Source organism: Rhea americana, unplaced genomic scaffold, assembly GCF_003343005.1.
Source record: "Rhea americana isolate MKP2758 unplaced genomic scaffold, rheAme1 scaffold_281, whole genome shotgun sequence".
NCBI lineage: Eukaryota > Metazoa > Chordata > Aves > Rheiformes > Rheidae > Rhea > Rhea americana.
Genome location: NW_028186403.1, coordinates 1 through 16,092, shown reverse-complemented (window position 1 = coordinate 16,092; position 16,092 = coordinate 1). Strand labels below are relative to the sequence as shown.

Below are 16,092 nucleotides of genomic sequence, written 5' to 3'. Positions count from 1 at the left end.
ATATTGGCAAGCCAAACACTCGCTTTTCATGCCATACAAGGTGTGAAGGTGGGCCTGCTGCCCTTTCATGATAGTGAAACAAGAAAGTTCTCCACAGTTTATGAAGCTGCTCCTGACCTGTTTCAAAATTAGGCAAATGAATGGTCACTGTTTTTTCTCATCTGCAACAACAAGCTACAGGGGGCCAAAAGTAAATTCAAGGTTATGAGTCATCCCAATTTGCAGTAAAYGAGTGCTGTTGTCCTCTCCTTCCTGATTATGCATTAAATGAACAATCTTTATACAGTCTGAAGAGTATGAACCAAATACTCAGCCTGTTGTAGTTACACTAGTGTTAGGGACAGGGATGATTTGTAAGTGTGTTTTGCRGATGGGAAAGTAGAACCACGTTCTGATACCTTTGCTTATACTGGACACTCTGCTTTTAATTTCTCAGAGGGGGAAAGAGACAGAACATATGAGCAGGGATAGCTGCAGGCGTTGCAGAAGCCCTGGGTTGGGCTGAGCTCTACCATTGCTGATGTGGTGGTGGCTTGCAGCAGCAGCTGTGGTGCTAGGAACAGGACACTTTACCCTGGGGCACAACATATAGAAGGCTCCTTCAGACAAAGGTGAAGAAGCAGGCATGGCTCATGCAGTTTGGGAGGCATGTGGCATGGGAGCAGGGGGCTGTGTGGGCAGGACGAGACTGAGTATTCCAGGGCAGCTTTACCTCCTCCCAAAGCCATCATCAGGGGACGTGGCCTGCGTGGGCAGGGTCTTGTCCACATCTGTGCTGAGCATGCAGAGAGGGATCTGCTTGCTCACATGTAAGTGCCTAAGAATAGTTTGAGATGCCCCACGGCACCCTGCTAGGCTTCCAGCTGCTGCCAGTCTCATGTAGGCCTTGTGTCAGACCTCTAAGCCCTTGTGTTGTTTGCTAAGGTATCATGAGGTGTTTCAAACCACACCAGGTGCCTGTATTCAGATAACTGAATCCAGTGCATAGATTTTATAAAACCAGAACTGTATATGATCACAGGAAAAAACAGTTCTGAGAGGGGAGCTGCACCAGGTGCAAAGCAGCCCTCCCTGTTTGGATTATTGCTATCCTGAGCCAGGCCAGGAGCTCTGGTCCCAGTGGTACTAGCTCTCCTGCCACTCACACTATTTGTTAACTGTTTGTGCCTGTTTTCATATACTGCTTAGCAGACACCTGAATCCTGGCTTTCAGATCCTGGGTTCACCATGGAGTCCCAACCAGTCTGTATGTGTGCATCCCTTATGCTGGCTATGGCTGGAGGAGGCCCACGAACAGCATTCCCAGCATCTCTGAACCCATCTAAGGAAGGATGGAAGGATTGGAAGAGTCCTGGAAGCAATCCCCTTTGGTGACATGCTGGAAACTGGAAGTGGTAATCAGAAACATTTTGTCTTAGTGTCAATGTGTTTAAAGGGAGGGAGAAAGGCAGATGCTTCCTTGCTGAAGGCCAGATAGATCTTTCTGTACTTTTGTGTTGGCATTAACATTAAGAGATAACCTGATGTGAGGGACTCAGATACTACTTACTGCACATTCCCCAGATCTAATCAGAAAGAATAGGTGTGAATAATATAAGCCTTTGAAGGGAAATATTTATGAAGAGTGGGTGTTTGAGATAGCATGGAAGACATCCTCGTACTCTCATGAAGGAGCTGAGACCATCGCCGAAGCACAGGACCAAATGTGTTAATGGGAGATATGGCAAAAGTATGTCACTACTCCCATAAAGCTTGTGAGCCTACTTTTCCAAAAGTGAAATCGGCCTGCTGCATCACAGCCAGGATGTGATGGGGATTGGCACTTGGCATTTCTCCCAGGCTCCTGGTTCGGATGTGTGCTGGGCTAGAGCACTCTTCTGTCCAGTTTCCCCGAAGCAATTCCATTAAAGTTCGTCGATCTTCAGCAGATCCTTTGAGCTCTGGTGGATTTGGCCTGCCTTTTGGCATCCTCCAGAACAAATGATTAAGACACGGGAGGGAGAAAATGAAATGTAAGAGAGAATGCACTTCCCTGCATCTGCAGATATACCCTGCAAAATTAGCAGAACTCTTAAGCACAGGGCATGGTTGAGTGACCTCTTGGTTTGCAAACACATGCAATATAAAAAATAATAAAGAAAAAAAAAAAACGCTTTCTAAAAATAAAATCATTCTGGGAGGTACAAAGGATTGGAGGGATTAACAAGCCTCTCTTGTAATATTTAATCAAACATACTTTTGAAAAGTCTCATATAGTGATTCTTGGAGCTTATTTGGAAAAGCAGATATTTAYAGCTCCTGCAGCAGATCTAGTGGGGAGCAGCCTGGGAGAAATGTCAGCCCACCTATAGCTCCACTGATTCACTGGGGCTCCTTGAGGAAGTAGAGCTGTTCTACTTATCCACTGATGCTTTGCCAAAAGAAAATTATAAATCTATCTATTTTTTTCAGAAAAGGTCTCTGAGTACTGTGCTGGAATGAACCAGCTCATGTGTTTCAAAGGTTGCACTAAATGAGTTTCTTCCACAAATTCCTAAGTTCTCTGTAGTACACAATTCTAGCCACTACTTGATGACCTGCCCAGAAAAATAAACAAAAAACCCCCCAAAGCAAGCAAGCAAATAAAAAAATCACATTGTCTTAGCTATTTATTCTAGACATCCACTAAATAGTGCCCTGATTCATGTGTTTGATTGAGCTGGGCTCAGAACAAGATTTTGCACAAGATCACAAAGCTGTTTGCATCTCCCCAGGTTGGAAGGAGCCAAGCAAATCCCTGTTGTCACGGAGATCAACTTGGAAGAGGTTCTAGTATCCTTTGCTGACCATTGCTGCAAAATGCTGGAAGCTGGAAGTTGCTGGGGTGAGAAGAGTAGATCCTTCTGTGAAATATACAAGAAAAAGTATTTGGAAGGGATCTACTGTAAAAAACATCTTAACAACGGTACTTCCTTTAAGCTGATATGACACTTGGAGCTCTGGGGAAGGGAAAACCCTAAGCTGCATCACCCCAGTTGGAGCCCAGGAAGTAATTCCAACTCCAAGACATAGTGGAGAGTGAGTTGTAATTCTGCATGTATATAGGTTTTGTACAGAGCACAGGACGTGGGGGACTTGCTTCATCAGTTCATGGGTGGACAGCACCCTGTCCTATTACCTTGCCTGACTGATGCACTCCGGAGCAAGATATATGTCTACACATCTTTCTAAGTTGCAGGGTTGACACCATCGTATTTAGAGTGGAGAAGAAGAAAAAGGGCTTTGTGTTGTGGATGCAAAGCAGACATGGATGGTGGTTTCACAGCCTGACCAAGAAGAAAGTTTCAGATTCATCAGGATCTGGGAACACTTCTCTACTATGAAGTAACTGCACAGAAGGGACGGGCCTCATTGRGGCTGAAAGGGAACCAGAATACTGATCCTGAGAGTGCAGGAAGTCATGAGTGAGCTTTTTAGCTGAAGAGTGAGGGAAAGCCWGTCAGTGGAGGGAACATGCTTCAGAATGATTGTTCGAAGGATGAAGACAGACAATTCTGCAGCMTCTAGGGAAGCAGAGGATGAAAATAATTATAGGGGAAGTAGAGAAAAGCAGAGTTACTATTCAAAAAGAACATCAAGAAGAAACCAAATCAGTGCTGTGRTTGTCTCACCATCAGTGTTTGAAGCCTAAGAAACAAGATGGGAGGATAGGAATATCTTGCTCTAAATGAAGATGCTGATACAGTAGGTGCATTGGAAACCTTGATGTCACTATCAAGAAGCTCAAAGGAACAGCTAGAAGTCCTCAMAAGTGGGTGGAGCTGTTTGAAGTAACTGCGCTGGGGGCTGAGAGGCAAGGCTACCACACAACCAGGAGGGCTTGAAAAAGTACAAGAAGATTCTGTCATAGATAAACATCTGTGTGGGGAGGTATTAAAAAGRTATCATTCAAAAAGCTGAAGGTGTGTCTGAATAAAGGGCACAGAAAGGATGATAAACTCCAGCAGATTAAATATAAAAATAGAACTGAGGTRTCCAAGAAGTGGTTAGAGGAGCAGCTAGTTGGAAAAAAAAAAAGTAGTAATAAAAAAAACCCACTAAATCCTCCATCTGTCACAGCAGCAACAAAATCCTGCCTGAGTATCTGTCAGGCCACAAGACTCTAGATGTGTAAATGTACTGGATATGTCAGATACACTAGTGAGGCTATAATAAGGCCAGAACTAGTGGTGTCCTAGATAAATACCTTTTGGGGTAAAGTCATCATGGTTTCTGTAAAGGGAGATCTTGCCTTACAAACCTCTTTGAGCTTTTTTTGATGGRGTCAACAAGCCTRTGGAGAAGGGTGACCTGGGTTGATRCAGTCTAGCTGGATTTCCAAAGGCTTTTGACAAAGCCTCTCTGAAAAGGCCTTAAAGAAAACGAACAGGAGTAGGATAAAAGGAAAATCTAGCACGGATAGAAATTTGATAAAGAAATTTAAAAAAAYATAGGAATAAATAGAGAGAGGTCACCATGGAAGTTTTGCAGGGGTCTGCACTAGGATCTGTGCTCTTTAATGAGTTCCTAAATAATCTGGAAAAGGGGTTGAGCAGTGAGGTGATGAGGTTTGTTGACAATATGCCTGGCCAAAGCACTGATGCAGTTGATGAATACAGACACAAATGCAAAATGAGATTAACCTGCAAGAGGTGTCATCTTAATCCATGTTTGCTCRTGCATCTCTGGGGGAAGAAAAATGAGGCTTGATTCAGAGATCACATAAATCAGCCTAGAACCTTGTAATCGTTCGGTGTTATCTCAGGCCTCATTCAAGCTGTAAAGCTTTGGGATAAGGTAACAGGATAGACAGCAGTGCTGCAGCGCAGAGGGCAGAGTCACTGACTTTCCCCAGAGGTCCAATTTTCAATTTGGTGCCAATGAACTCTCGAACTGAGATGCTGAATTTGACAAAGCTACTTTGGAGACTGGCTGTGGACTCTGCCTTTAAGAACAAAATGATTTTTTGACATTTAGATCAGATTTTCATTCAAATCCATGGGTTTAAAATTATTCATGCTGACATCTCTTGGAGTATCCTAGGGCTTTCCTCTAGGTTGGGTGTTATTTTGTATTTCCAGTACAGGAGTGATTGAGTGACTATATAGATCAGATAGCAACATTTTGTAACAACTATTAGTGCTCTAGCAAAATATTTTAACACCTGAAGCAGCTCCACAAGCTGAGAGAAGAGCTAGACCTTGGCAGAAAAAAAAATGATATTGCCTCTTATTGCTGGCTCTTGCCTGAGTGCAGTGAGGGAGTGGAATCAGGTCTTAGAACGCTAATATTTTGCACAATTTTCCTGTCCTGTTAGATGCCCAAAGATCAGCATCYTTATTCCTTCAGCTTTAGTACAGACCAAATATTTACCTTAAATACTTTTTCTTCCTTAGTCTTTCTATAAGAAAGTCTCCACAGTGTGGGTGGTTAAGAGGAGCCTAGCAAAACRTGGTCCCTTTTCCTAAAGTCTCCTCCTCAGTAGGAATCTTTTCCTCCTTAGCACAGTAGACTGTAAGAAGAGGCATTGATAATAGAGCTCCCTACTTCTCACCTCCTTTTATATTGCAGGAAGCATGTCATGGTTAAAGCATTTTCTGATGTGTACTTCAAAATTACATCAGTTTGAATCAAGTACCTCAGTTTACCAACATGAAGCTACAGATAATCCACACTTTCCAGCTCATCCACAGAAATCTTCAAGAGAGAGCTCAAAGCGCTTCACAGAGGTGCTTGTTAACACTAGCCYACCTTCCTTGCAGGGAAATGAAGGTAGGAAGGAAAATGCTGGTTTGCTTATTTCCGTGTCAGCAGAACAAAATGATGAATCTAGGTGTTTCAGATTAGTGTTTGCTCCCTCAGGCTACCCTGTGACCTACCACAGATTCTGTAGCACTAATCAGGCCAYGATTTAAAAATCCCTTGTTCTGGGCCTCTTCGGGATTGCAGGATAAGACTTTCCCAGTTCTAAATGTGTATCATGCTTCTGATTCTAGATATCAGGACATGAGGAATACTTATCCGGACATCAAAGTCACAACATTCTTTTCTTTATATTTCCTGGAAAAGAAAGGTGTCATCAAGAATCTTTCTTATGTAAGGCCCCTGAGCAAAACTTTTATTTTTTTTCTGAATGTGCATATGATAGGACAGGTGTCACAGGAATTTCTCATTTGAATGTGTGCCAGCAATAAGAAAAGGATATTGCTCATGCAGGTCATTTAAAAAAAAAAAAAAACCCTTAGAAACTGTTAATTAATTCAAATCTGCCAGATGAGTCTAGTGGAAAAAGAACAAGAGACACTGATGTAATCAAGGTCCCAAATCTGAGCACTTCGACATAACACACTTTACACATGCTCAAAGAGAAGATGGCAATACAGCCTACTAGAAGCATCCCTCCTCCTCCCGCTCTTCTCTGAAGATATCTGCGTGTGCAGTTTCACACAGCTCCCTTGTTTTTTCAGGTGCAGTGATGCCAGCAGCTATTTTTGCACTTAGCTCAGGGCAGCACTTCAGCTGCTGGGCGTCTGTACCAAGCTACTCCTTTCCTTTGCAGATTCTGCATCCCAGTGGCTTCCTGCAAAAGTGCAGAGAACGTCACCTTCAGTCTCTGCCCTTGGGCAACACAGGAAGAGGGGCWAAATTCTTCTCCCTTCTGTCTTGAGAGGCTGGAAACTCATCACAGCGTTGATCTGCTGAGCCAATGGTTTTGTGTTTGAGACGAGGCACCCCTTCTCCCTGGTTTGTTCAATGTTTTTGCAGAAAGTGGAGGGGTTACAGTCTGTATTGGGTATGATGGGTCATTGACTAGGGGAAGAAGGGAAGTGAGAAAGGTCAGAGCTATTGGTTGGTAATGAAGGAACAAAGTTCAGAACAAAGTTATTARCAAAGGACCTTTCTGTGAAGGCTATAGAAGCGTGCAAATGCAGTGAGTGCTCTTTAGCAAGCAGTTCTCAAAYGGCAGGTCACAAGACTGAAGAAAGCTGGAGTGGGTTGAAAAAACAGCCTGTAGTGTCTGCATTCATCAGGGAACAACTTACAGCTTAGCTGCTACTAGCAGTTTAAGGCAATTATCCTCTCTTTCRCCAGAGCAGGAAGTTACCACCATTGCCTCTGGCCCCTTTGTGCTGGAGTAAATGAGCTGGTGTAGGGGAGGCCAAAGACAGGTGAGCTCCGAAGGGTGTGTGAAAGCAAAGCATTTGAGAACGACTGCCTCAGAGGAACCTGCTGAGGTTCCCCTGTGACAGAGGGTTATGGTTTACAGCAGGATGGGGAGGGAAGGACAGGAGTTCCCCATCTGCAGTTTGGGGGGAGATTTGTACAATGTCACCCATCCCACAACCATAGGTCAGCATTTTCTCTAGATAGCAGCTAAAAGGTGGAGAAAATATATCTTTCCCCTGGCCCTTTAAGGCTTTTATGACTGTGCTGGAGGGGATGGAAATGCTATTATCTAGAAGGACAGTTTTGCAGTTGAAGCTGGCTGCTGCTAGCCTGTATYATCTTGAGGTGTTTCACCATGAGAGGCAGTGAAATTGAAGTGTTTCAATCACCTTCCCATCACTCCCACATTGTTGGCTCTGTCACAGGGTCTGTGCTGTTGAGGCTGGCAGCAGAGTTGGCGACTAGGGGAAAAGGAGGCTGACTGGGAGTCAGCAGCAGGTCTGGGGTGATGCGGGGAGGGAATGCATGCAGAGGGACAGCGGGTTTGTGCTGGACAAGYGAGACAGCGGAAAGGTGCTTGGGTCGATGGGGAAGGTACGTTATGGATGAAAGACTGCACTGCGTAAGATGTGGGTTACTAGCAGGTTTTTCATGACAAAAAACTTGGGAATCACTAAACAGAGGTGCATGAACTGTTGCTCTCTATAGACRTGTCTATAGAGAAACATGATGGCAAAACATACTCTGGTATGAATTTAAAACATGACAGCTSTTYTGTAGTAAAGATATATAGGAATATTTTCTTCRCGCTTGAATAAATTTAGATGTTTATTTTAATCAAGTTCCAAATGRGACTAAGCTGAGTTTCACAAAAGATCCCTCAATAGTGAATGAGGTTATTCACCTGATGCTAGTACRCTTCTTTCCTGTAACTATCCTGGAGTATTTTCTCATTAAAAGAAGGCTTATATCTGGAATTTGGTGTCTTAATTTTACCTTTTTCCTTCCTCRTTCAATTTATTGATGTATTAATTCTATTTTTTATTTTTCCTTTTATTTTTAATTCAAGGCACATAAAAACGGGCTTTTAATGAGTTTTTTTTACTTCTTTACTCTTTTGATAATAACTTGACACCTCAGACCATATTTGAGTGCTTCTAACACCATAACAGTAAGAAAAGATTAGTTAGCACCTTGTACCATTGTGAGCTTAAAACCTCCCTTTGATAAAATGGCTTTTATGATTGTCTGTATTTTTTTTCACCTTCTGTATTTGCCATAATTATGTTTTCTACTAGCATGTATAACAAAGTCTCTCTTCCTTTGCCTCAGCAGCAATGGGGTGAAGTTGCATATMTATGTTCCTCGCACATACAAGTGTCATGCATGCTAAGAAACAAAATGGAGGTTAGCACTTCAGATCRGAAGTGCCACAGAAATTCTTTTTGCAGAATTCTCCTCTTTGCCATGCTCCTTTTATCTTGATAGATGGATGAGCTGCTAAAGTAAGATTACTCCTTTATTCTATATCCTCTTAATGGTGCGTATGTGTGAGGGAGGGGCTGAGGTTTATGACAAATCAGAAGTTAAAATCAACAGACAAATTCATTGTATACTGACTTTTTTTTCCCTTTTCCTCTATAAAATTAAATGAATACTCTCTGAACTGTTTTTTTCCTGACAGGAAATAGTGGGGGTTAACATGTATAGCTGAGCCTCAACAAGAGGAGAGTGGAAAATCTGAACCAGACAAAAAGAAGAGGATCCAAAAAACGCATTTTTAAGAAATATTGACAGGTGGCTCTCAGTTCTGCCAGCTCTAAAATGGGAGTGGCCTTTAATTGTTTTGGAAAGGAGTGGTAATATGAAATAAACAAACACAATGCACTTGAATACTAATGGCCTGTGGAAAAGGAAGGAGAGGAAAAGGAACAAACAATAATGCACAATTAAACACTGAACTTCCTTAAAATGATCTTTGCTAGGGCTTGTCAATTGACAATGAGCAGTATGCTTTAGCACCTAGCACAAGCTTAAATGTTATAAAAAAAGGCATGCAAAAAATGGAAAACTATTCCTACAACAGYGATCTACTGTCTTACAGGTATTAAGTCTGTTTTGAATTACTGCATATTTTTTTAATGAAAAGTTACATGTTATTGGTCATAACAATCTATATTTTTCATGATAGTTGGGAAGTGAAGTGAAGAGGCTTTCTGATCTGGGTCTGCAGTTTGAGCTGGCTGGTGTTAACAGCATTGGCAACAATGTTTTGTGTGATTTGCCAGTTCATTGTTACTATTCCAGATGTCTCTGACCAGATTGACACAGCATCCAGAGATGGACAGCACTGAGTACCACTGGGGTCCTGTTACTTTTTGGGTGGTCACCTCCTCCAGTGTGAGGCAGCAAAGCTTGTTGTGATTGTGATCACAAATATATAAAAGGGAGCGAGAATCTCTCTTAGCAACTATCCTCCGCGTCTGCTACTTTTTTTTGTATCTGCTTTGCAGGGAAATGTGTATTACTTCTGTGTATCCTAATTAGGCTTGATTGTGACTAGAGTAGTAACCTCTGGGGCATAACTTCAGTCTAACTGAGTTACTAATCACACAGTAAGGTATATCTCTATTGGGGTGGTAGGGGAGGAAGAAGAAAGAAACTGCTGTCCCTGTGTATGCACTGCTGAATGAGGTGACACTATATTCAGCTCTCTGTGTATGCCTTGATTTTTCTCTGGTGCTTATGTGCCCTCCCTCAAATACCACTTGTCTGCTAACTCATGAGGTGGTTGTGAGAACATACTGTCTCATTAATAACAAGGCAAAGGAATAATGGAGTAAATACATAAGTGTGTGTATGGGGGAAACAAACACAAATAACAAGATGCATTTAATATATTTTTTTTTAAAAAAAAGCTTCAGGTAGCAAAATGACTATTTAAAATCTGATAGAGATCAATAATCTCCAAATTGCAATAGGAAAAGACTAAAACAATGAGCTTTGGCATTGCTCTGGTATATAGTGAGAGGCTTTTCCCCTGGAGAGCATTGGTGTTGTAGTGCTATATATGATTTAGACATCAGTTTCAAAATAAGAGTTGCAGATAATAGGGCAAATAGTTCTTTCATGGGAAATAGTTATCCTGTGGGGTAGAAAAGATTCTATCYCCAACTCAGTCTTCAGCATTAGCAATGTGAAAAGAGTTATTGGAGATAACAGATTCAGCTTACAAATGCTATTTCAAGTTTAGAACTTACAGGACACTCAAAGGGTTTTACCACACCTGGCTGGAGTGGAGCACACATTCAGTCACCTACCTGATTTCAGGAGACTTTAGGAGATGTGTTAATACTATCACTATTAAATTCTCTATGTCACCTGTTACTATGTAAAGTAAAAATAGTCTTGCAATCAAGTCCTCTCTCTTTTATAAAATTCTTATTGAATATTGCTCTGTAAGCCATCCTGCTTCCTGCATGGTTTGCTACCCCAATCCAGGTATACTGTTTGCCACTTTAATTGGCTTCCTTGCCTAAGGAATAGCAAAGAATGAGAAAGAAAACAAAAGTATGAGAGAAGAATATTTTTCCCTAAGCCCTAAGAATAGAAGAAAAGGTTAAAACATATATGCRATGTTTGTAATCATGGAGTATTTTCAATTAATTGAAGATGAAGGGTCATTCAAATCTTCCAGAGGTTCATTTATATTCCTGGGAGTTAAATGAGAGAGCAGAATAAGGTAGGTTTTCTGTTTTCTTTCTTTCTTTTTTTTTTTTTTTTTTTATTTTTTTATTTTATTTTTTCCCTCCCTCAGAGATCTTGTATTTTGTTGAAAGAGTGAAGCTGACTGTCTGGTCAGCATTATGTAAACTGTACAAGTACATTTGTATGCATTAGATACAAATATAGAAATATGATGGTACTAAACAGGGCCTTTGCTATTAATGAACAAACTTCAAGTTAAATGAATTAGGAACTACATTCAGGTACACACACATAAATACAAAGTTTTAACTAATAAGGAGATAWGTGCTAATAGTGTATTCATGACAATTTGGATAAACAGTTTTTGACCACTTACTACTTAGTGCTGTAGACAAGGTTTTATGTATAGAAGCTGCTRTGATTTGATCTGTAACCTAGCAAAGGAGCAGAAAGCAGAAATCATGATTTTCTTCCTAATTTTACATTAAAATATGAATGTAATGGTGTTTTCAGATTTCCTATAGACTTTCCTGCATTTTTTTCCATGTTACTGAATCATTCCTACAGATTTTATAGACTTAACATTATGTACATATCTATGTGGTTTATTTCTGCATGAAGAGACTTACATGAAGATCAGTGATCTGATGCTATTTTTTTCATATTTAGTCATGGTGTCTCTGGTCATCACATAAACATTAAAAAGCACTTTGCTATTTTAATAATGGCAAAGGGCTGCACAGATAGTAGTTCATTCTAATAAAAATAAAGTATATGGTGCCTACCATTTCACACAGACCCTCTGGAAACTTTAGTCCTGGAACTATGGAAAAATCACTAATTCAATATTTCGCAGCAGACAGAGGTACAAACCTCGGCAAGAAAAGCTGAGCCATGGTTTGTGTGAGTTTGTGCTAGCTCAAACTCTTTGAAATCAATTTGTTTAAAACAGTTAATTTGTAAATGCTCATTTTCTTTTCTGATGTGAAGACCACCCTCTGAAGATTAACTCTAAGTTCGTTAACTGATATATACATGAAAGGAGAAGTTATAATTTACAAAGAAAAACAAAACTTTCATTCTCTCAAGGTCTGTTTTGTTCCAGCACACAAGGATTATTATCCACTGTCTAACCAAACGCAACTGCTTTCGAGACGAGGCACCACTAGGCGAAAATAGGTCCTTTCTGGTATCACAGATGACGAAAAGAAGCGATTTCGTGGCACATATAGTACTAAAAAAACCACTTTTTTATCTCCGAAGAAACACAAGCYGAGCGGTGGAGAGCGCCCGGGCGCCGGCGGCGGGMAGGACTCGGCAGCGAACCAATCAGCGCGCGTCTCGCCTCTATAAATAGGGGCCGCCGCCGCCGTCGCCGCTTAGCGCTGACGGTGGCCGCAGCTTTCTCGCCATGGCTGAGACCGCGCCCGCCGCAGCGCCCGCTGCTGCCGCTGCTCCGGCCCCCGCGGCCAAGGCCGCCGCCAAGAAGCCGAAAAAGGCGGCAGGCGGCTCCAAAGCCCGCAAGCCCTCGGGCCCCAGCGTCACCGAGCTGATCACCAAGGCCGTGTCYGCCTCCAAGGAGCGCAAGGGGCTCTCCCTGGCCGCCCTCAAGAAGGCGCTGGCGGCCAGCGGCTACGATGTGGAGAAGAATAATAGTCGCATCAAGCTGGGGCTCAAGAGCCTCGTCAGCAAGGGCACCCTGGTGCAGACCAAAGGCATCGGTGCTTCTGGCTCTTTTCGGCTTAACAAAAAGCCTGGAGAAGTGAAAGAAAAAGCCCCGAAGAAGCGGGCAGCAGCAGCCAAGCCCAAGAAGCCGGCAGCYAAGAAGCCAGCGAGCGCTGCCAAGAAGCCTAAGAAGGCAGCGGCAGTGAAGAAGAGCCCCAAGAAAGCCAAGAAGCCAGCAGCCCCTGTTCCCAAGAAAGCGGCCAAGAGCCCGAAGAAGGCAGCCAAGGCTGCAAAGCCCAAGAAGGCAGCGAAGAGTCCGGCCAAGGCGAAAGCAGTGAAGCCGAAGGCAGCTAAGCCCAAGGCGGCCAAGCCTAAAGCAGCCAAGGCAAAGAAGGCAGCGCCCAAGAAGAAGTAAGCCYAGCAGGAAGAAAATTYTTGGTCTGCTCTTGAAAACAACGGCTCTTTTAAGAGCCACCCAAGCTCTCCCAAAAGGAGCTGAAACACTGCTTGCTGAGGTATCCCTAGAAATGGGACAAGGAAAAAACTTGTAAAACAAGACAAGAACATTCCTGTACAGCAGCCTTATTTAGCACATTCCTGTACAGCAGCCTTATTTGGCAAAGGCACAGCCCCACTTCTTCATGGAACAAGGAAAAACAGCATTGAATTGTTCCTTACTTAAAAAAGTGGCATAGCAAGTAAATTTCTAGCTCATTTTATGAATTCTGTTGGTGGCTCTGAAAAGAGCCTTTGGGTTTTTCTAGGGAAGACTTCACGTGTGTGCTCTGGGCTCACTTGGCCTTAGCCTTATGGCTGTCAGTCTTCTTGGGCAGCAGCACCGCCTGGATGTTGGGCAGCACGCCGCCCTGCGCGATCGTCACCTTGCCCAGCAGCTTGTTGAGCTCCTCGTCGTTGCGGATGGCCAGCTGCAGGTGCCGCGGGATGATGCGCGTCTTCTTGTTGTCGCGCGCCGCGTTGCCCGCCAGCTCCAGGATCTCGGCCGTCAGGTACTCCAGCACGGCCGCCAGGTACACGGGGGCGCCGGCGCCCACCCGCTCCGCGTAGTTGCCCTTGCGCAGCAGCCGGTGCACGCGGCCCACGGGGAACTGGAGGCCGGCCCGCGACGAGCGCGACTTGGCCTTGGCCCGCGCCTTCCCGCCCTGCTTCCCGCGGCCAGACATCGCAACAGCGCTGCTCAGCCCCAAAGTCCACACGAACGCTGAAGCTGCTGAGGCGCKTCTGCCTCTATATATGCGGTCCGGGTAGACAAGTGGTGTCTTCCCTGATAGGCTGAGAAGGAGGCCTCGACTGAGCAGCCAATGGAAAGGCGGATCGAACTACAACCAGTAGAAAAGCTTACTGGATTGTGACGACACTGTATAAAATTTTCGACCACTGACAGCGCGAGAATAAAGCTCTGCTACTTTGCATAACCTGACTATAAAAGGGCGCCCGTGAAGCCCAGGCTTTACTTTGTGAGCGTTGAGCGGTRGTGGTGTTGGTTTGCAGGTTCTGTTCGCGATGCCTGAGCCAGCCAAGTCGGCGCCCGCGCCCAAGAAGGGCTCCAAGAAGGCGGTGACCAAGACGCAGAAGAAGGGYGACAAGAARCGSMRSAAGAGCCGCAAGGAGAGCTACTCTATCTACGTGTACAAGGTGCTGAAGCAGGTGCACCCGGACACGGGCATCTCCTCCAAGGCCATGGGCATCATGAACTCCTTCGTCAACGACATCTTCGAGCGCATCGCTGGCGAGGCGTCGCGCCTGGCGCACTACAACAAGCGCTCGACCATCACATCGCGGGAGATCCAGACGGCCGTGCGGCTGCTGCTGCCCGGCGAGCTGGCCAAGCACGCCGTGTCCGAGGGCACCAAGGCYGTCACCAAGTACACGAGCTCCAAGTAAGCTGCTTCTGCGCTCGGCGCCGGACCCTCTCACCCCAAAGGCTCTTTTAAGAGCCACCCATCTTGTCAGTGAAAGTGCTGATAACAATTATGGCTGTTTTTCCAAGAACTTCCAACAAGCGACTCCCCCCCCCCCACACACTGTAGTTTCGAGTTCTCAGTTGTGCTGGCTTATACTGAAGGGCAGAACGCAACCTAAGGGAGTGATTGCTTTCGATCTTAACAGTAACGGCTTGTGATTTCCACGTACACTAACGGGAGAGTTGGGGCGGGGCGGGGTAGATGGCGGGGGGAGGGCGCTTCTGTCTCTTGGGTGCTCGCAGGGCTTCTGTGCTGTCACGCAGCAGCTAGCTCTTCCGTAAACCCGAACGTCGGCTTGCTCCCTGAAGGGAAGGGCGCGTCCGAGCACTTCATTAGCAAAGAAGGGGRAACGTTACCGCACAGTGCTCCTCCATTTCCTCCCTCCCCCGCACCAAGCACGCCAGCCAGCCCCGAGCGTAGTCCACCCCACGGCCCTTCCCCGACTCTTCCGCTCCGCTCTGGAAGTGCCGCAGCGAGGCCGGCCGGGGGACCGCGGCGCCTGGCAGCCCCGCGGCTGGCGCGGCGGCGTCCGACCTGAGAGAGGACTGCGCGGAGCGCGCGCGCTCGCTCGCCCGCTCGCGGGCGCGTGAGCCCGCGCGGCGCAGGGAGCCGGCGGTGATTGGCCGCCGTGGCGCTCGGCAGCTCGCGGCTCGGAGCGCGTCTCCGACWCCGCCGCGCGCGTTCCTCTGAGCACAGCGCGGCTCAAGCGCGGGGACGGGGGGAGGGCAGGCAGCCTTGGCGATAGGGGCTGCGACAGGCTGGCTGCGAACAACGCCTCCAGCGTTCCTGCTACTCCCCTGAACACCGAAAGCGGTTACTTGGCGGGAGGAAACAGCGAGCGCTCGGCGCGGAGGGAGACAAAGAGGCCGCCGAGAGAAGGAGCTCTCGCTTAGCAGCCCCGAGGCCGAGGCAGGAGTGGGGGAACGGGGCGGGGGAGGGGGGGAGAGGCGGCGCCACTGTGCTTCACCGGTCGGCTACGGCCTTCGCTCCCCCGCCGCCGCCTCCCTGTGCTGCCCGTGGGGGCGGTTCAGGCTCTCTGACTTCTCACAGCGAGGGAGCGGGYGCGGAGGCGCTCTGGGGGCGGGGGAGGCCCAGCCCCGGCTGAGGGGGCGGGGGAGGCTTCGAGAAACCAGGAGGCGGGGGCGGGGCCGGCGCTCCCGGCGGCGGGGCGCGGGCTTTTCGAATGTGTCCTGGCCAATGGCAGCCGGCCTCGAGCGGACGCCCAATCGGCGAGGGGCGCCTCGGCTATAAATGCCGCCGCCTCGGTGCCCTGCGCCGGGCTGCGTTTGGCCGCTCGGGGCTTGTGTGGTGGGGGTAGTAGTGCTGTGGTTGAGCGATGGCGCGTACGAAGCAGACGGCGCGGAAGTCGACGGGCGGGAAGGCGCCGCGCAAGCAGCTGGCCACCAAGGCGGCCCGCAAGAGCGCGCCGGCCACGGGCGGCGTGAAGAAGCCGCACCGCTACCGRCCCGGCACGGTGGCGCTGCGCGAGATCCGGCGCTACCAGAAGTCCACGGAGCTGCTGATCCGCAAGCTGCCCTTCCAGCGCCTGGTG

At 46.5% G+C, this 16,092-nt stretch overlaps 4 protein-coding genes across 4 annotated transcripts; 3 read left to right on the top strand and 1 right to left on the bottom strand.

Annotated features, from left to right (window-relative positions):
- The first annotated feature begins 12,289 nt into the window (after positions 1-12,289).
- LOC146593712 (histone H1-like) lies at positions 12,290-13,141 on the top strand. Its single transcript, XM_085308764.1, has one exon. The coding sequence runs from the start codon at positions 12,305-12,307 to the stop codon at positions 12,971-12,973; it is 669 nt and encodes a 222-aa protein (XP_085164890.1). The 5' UTR covers positions 12,290-12,304; the 3' UTR covers positions 12,974-13,141.
- A 116-nt stretch (positions 13,142-13,257) lies between these two features.
- Positions 13,258-14,084, bottom strand: LOC146593711 (histone H2A-IV). The gene has a single exon (XM_085308766.1). It carries the CDS (start codon positions 13,737-13,739, stop codon positions 13,350-13,352), a length of 390 nt encoding a protein of 129 aa, XP_085164892.1. The 5' UTR covers positions 13,740-14,084; the 3' UTR covers positions 13,258-13,349.
- Positions 14,043-14,666, top strand: LOC146593710 (histone H2B 5). The gene has a single exon (XM_085308767.1). It carries the CDS (start codon positions 14,080-14,082, stop codon positions 14,458-14,460), a length of 381 nt encoding a protein of 126 aa, XP_085164893.1. The 5' UTR covers positions 14,043-14,079; the 3' UTR covers positions 14,461-14,666.
- Positions 14,667-15,830: 1,164 nt separating this feature from the next.
- Positions 15,831-16,089, top strand: LOC146593709 (histone H3, embryonic; the record flags this gene model as incomplete). Its single annotated transcript, XM_085308807.1, has 1 exon — positions 15,831-16,089. A coding segment is annotated over exon 1 (213 nt), but the record flags the coding sequence as incomplete, so codon positions are not given.
- Positions 16,090-16,092: the final 3 nt, after the last annotated feature.

Coding starts and splice junctions, on each gene's coding strand:
- LOC146593711 (XM_085308766.1), bottom strand. CDS start 13,739: ATGTCTGGCCGCGGGAAGCAGGGCGGGAAGGCGCGGGCCAAGGCCAAG.